The sequence below is a fragment of the Palaemon carinicauda genome, chromosome 41 (assembly GCF_036898095.1).
Source record: "Palaemon carinicauda isolate YSFRI2023 chromosome 41, ASM3689809v2, whole genome shotgun sequence".
In the NCBI taxonomy this organism is placed as follows: domain Eukaryota; kingdom Metazoa; phylum Arthropoda; class Malacostraca; order Decapoda; family Palaemonidae; genus Palaemon; species Palaemon carinicauda.
Genome location: NC_090765.1, coordinates 48,645,341 through 48,647,703, shown reverse-complemented (window position 1 = coordinate 48,647,703; position 2,363 = coordinate 48,645,341). Strand labels below are relative to the sequence as shown.

The following is a 2,363-nucleotide window of genomic DNA, read 5'->3' as shown; positions in this document are numbered from 1 at the left end:
GACTGTTTCAAGAGGTCTTTGAGGCTAATCAGTTTTATATTGATATTTATCTCTCTGATCCTTGTCATTTGAAGCTAGGTTCAAACAAATTTTCTTCTCGTCGAAAAATAGAAAAAAAAATTCTGAAAATTTCTTATCACTGAGAACTAAAGATTCACATGTACTTTTCCTATCATTAAAGATATCAAAGAAAATGTTTAAATTCAGTACATTTTCTAGTTGTTCGTCTTTTTCTTTTCAAATATCATCTTGCCTCTTGAGATGAGATTCTACAAAACATTGCTTGTCCTAAAATTTATATTTGTGCTGATTATAACTATTAAATTGCAAAGTCCAACCTTCCAATACTCTGTAAAGCAGTTGAAAAATATATCTTTCAGCTCATTTAAAAGCTGTTTGAATCTTGTAACTTATTTTCTTACTGTTATTGTGATTACAGGAAACAATTGAGTACAGTTGATGAGGTTCAATTTTCAAACGCCTCTCCAGAGATGACGGAAATTGACATTTAAGCTCATCTAAATGTAGTTTGAATCTTGTAACTTATTTTCAAACAATTGTGATTATATGAAACAAATGAATACTGATACCCGTTTAAATCTAGTAAGTTGCATCCAAAACAATATTCATTGCATTACTTGGAGTCAGTTCGGACAGATAGAGGTTTAGATAATCTTGAGGATTTCAAATGGATATTCATATAGGCAAGGGTACCCTTTAGCAATAAAACAAAGAGCAACACAATATTAAGTTACGAGTAACTCAAACTGAGTAAAGAGGAACTGAACGTTCATAACTGTTTACCACTGGTATCTGAAAATGTATCTAAATGGTCTCTGTATAATCGATTATTTTAAGGCAATACATTTCTAATTTTCTGTATGTTTTCATATTTTTAGGGGTAGAGTTTTGAAGGAAAAGACGGAATATGTTATTTTAACTTTGTTGCTCAATTTATTCAACTTTGGCCTACGGCTGTTTGAGGCAATGTCTATACTGGCTTTTGTCCGGATTATGGCTTAAATTCATATTATGACCACTGATCAATTACAGTGCAGTATGAAGAATTGTTTGGTAATCTGTGTTGTCAGGTATATGAGGCAGAGGAGAATATATAAAGAATAGGCCAGACTATTCGGTGTCTGTGTGTGTGTAGGCAAAAGGAAAATGAACCGTAACCAGAGAGAAGGATCCAATGTACTACTGTCTGTCTAGCGGCAGTATCTCAACGGGTGGCTGGTTACTCATACTTATGAATATTTAGGTCATGGCGTTTATAGATGAAATAAAATTAAAATCATATCTTTTATTATGTAATTAGTTGTTTTAAACAGTGACATTAGATAATTAATAAAGGCACTTATCTTTAGAATGGTTTTCCTTATATAAAACACGGGCTCTTGCGGTGGCACCCCCGTAATAATGAAGGAAAAGCTAGAAAGATGCCAATGCGTCTACATAGCCAATTAATTAAATTGATTGGTCAGTATTCTTTAAAAACCTAATGTTGAGATGCTGGATCTCCCAATAAAATGCCACGAATGACCCCCTCCCCCTATCTGAGACTGAAGGGTAGGACACTAAATAAAAACGTAACTAAGAGGTACTATATAAAGATATCTACATTAATCAGGTTTATTGCATAAATTCCGAGCTGTTGTTGAACATGAACAGAGACCACTATACCTATGCGTTCTATTCCGCCAGGCGACAAGTAAAAGTATACAGAAAAATTGAACAAAGATTATTTAGTAGTAATTGTTAGCAGTGTTACCAGATGGGTGTCTAAAAATTCCTAAAACAACCAAAAAATCCCCATTTCCACAAATATATTTTCTTCTAATCCTGTAGGCTTTACTAATATAGAAATTACTTACTATACTTCATGTTTGTTCAAGCAAACTAACTGGAACAATATAAAAGTTTACTCATCTTTGTTTCCTCTTCATAGAAATTTGTACAGAATATCCCCACCAGACACCCAAAATTCCCAAATCTAGGGATAAATTTCCATATCAGGCAAGTGGCAACACTGCTTGTTAGTTGTGATGTGATGTGATGTGATAATAGCAAGTTGCGACCGTGAACGTTTGACATAATAGTGACTTTTTTCATTGACCCAGCCAAAGTTGAAATTCTATTAATGAAGGTAAGTTCGGATAAAACTACTAATGCTTAATAAGTATAATTTTCTGTTCACATTTCAAAGCTAATAATGAATACAGCAGTTGTTTTACAAGTTGCAGACAGCACCCCTAAGGCTAGGCATCTTCTAGACGTGTGGAAATGTTATATTAATTTTAATGCTAATTTAAGGTCTATATTGACCTATTTATCAACCATGAGGTACTAAAGATATGTGC

At 33.3% G+C, this 2,363-nt stretch overlaps 1 protein-coding gene across 1 annotated transcript in view; it reads left to right on the top strand.

Annotated features, from left to right (window-relative positions):
* Positions 1-1,978: 1,978 nt before the first annotated feature.
* Positions 1,979-2,363, top strand: part of LOC137632417 (uncharacterized) — an 18,146-nt gene continuing 17,761 nt past the window's right edge. The window contains exon 1 of the mRNA XM_068364350.1: positions 1,979-2,149. Within this exon, the coding sequence (XP_068220451.1) occupies positions 2,144-2,149 (6 nt within the window). The 5' untranslated portion in view covers positions 1,979-2,143. The remainder of the gene's footprint in view (positions 2,150-2,363) is intronic.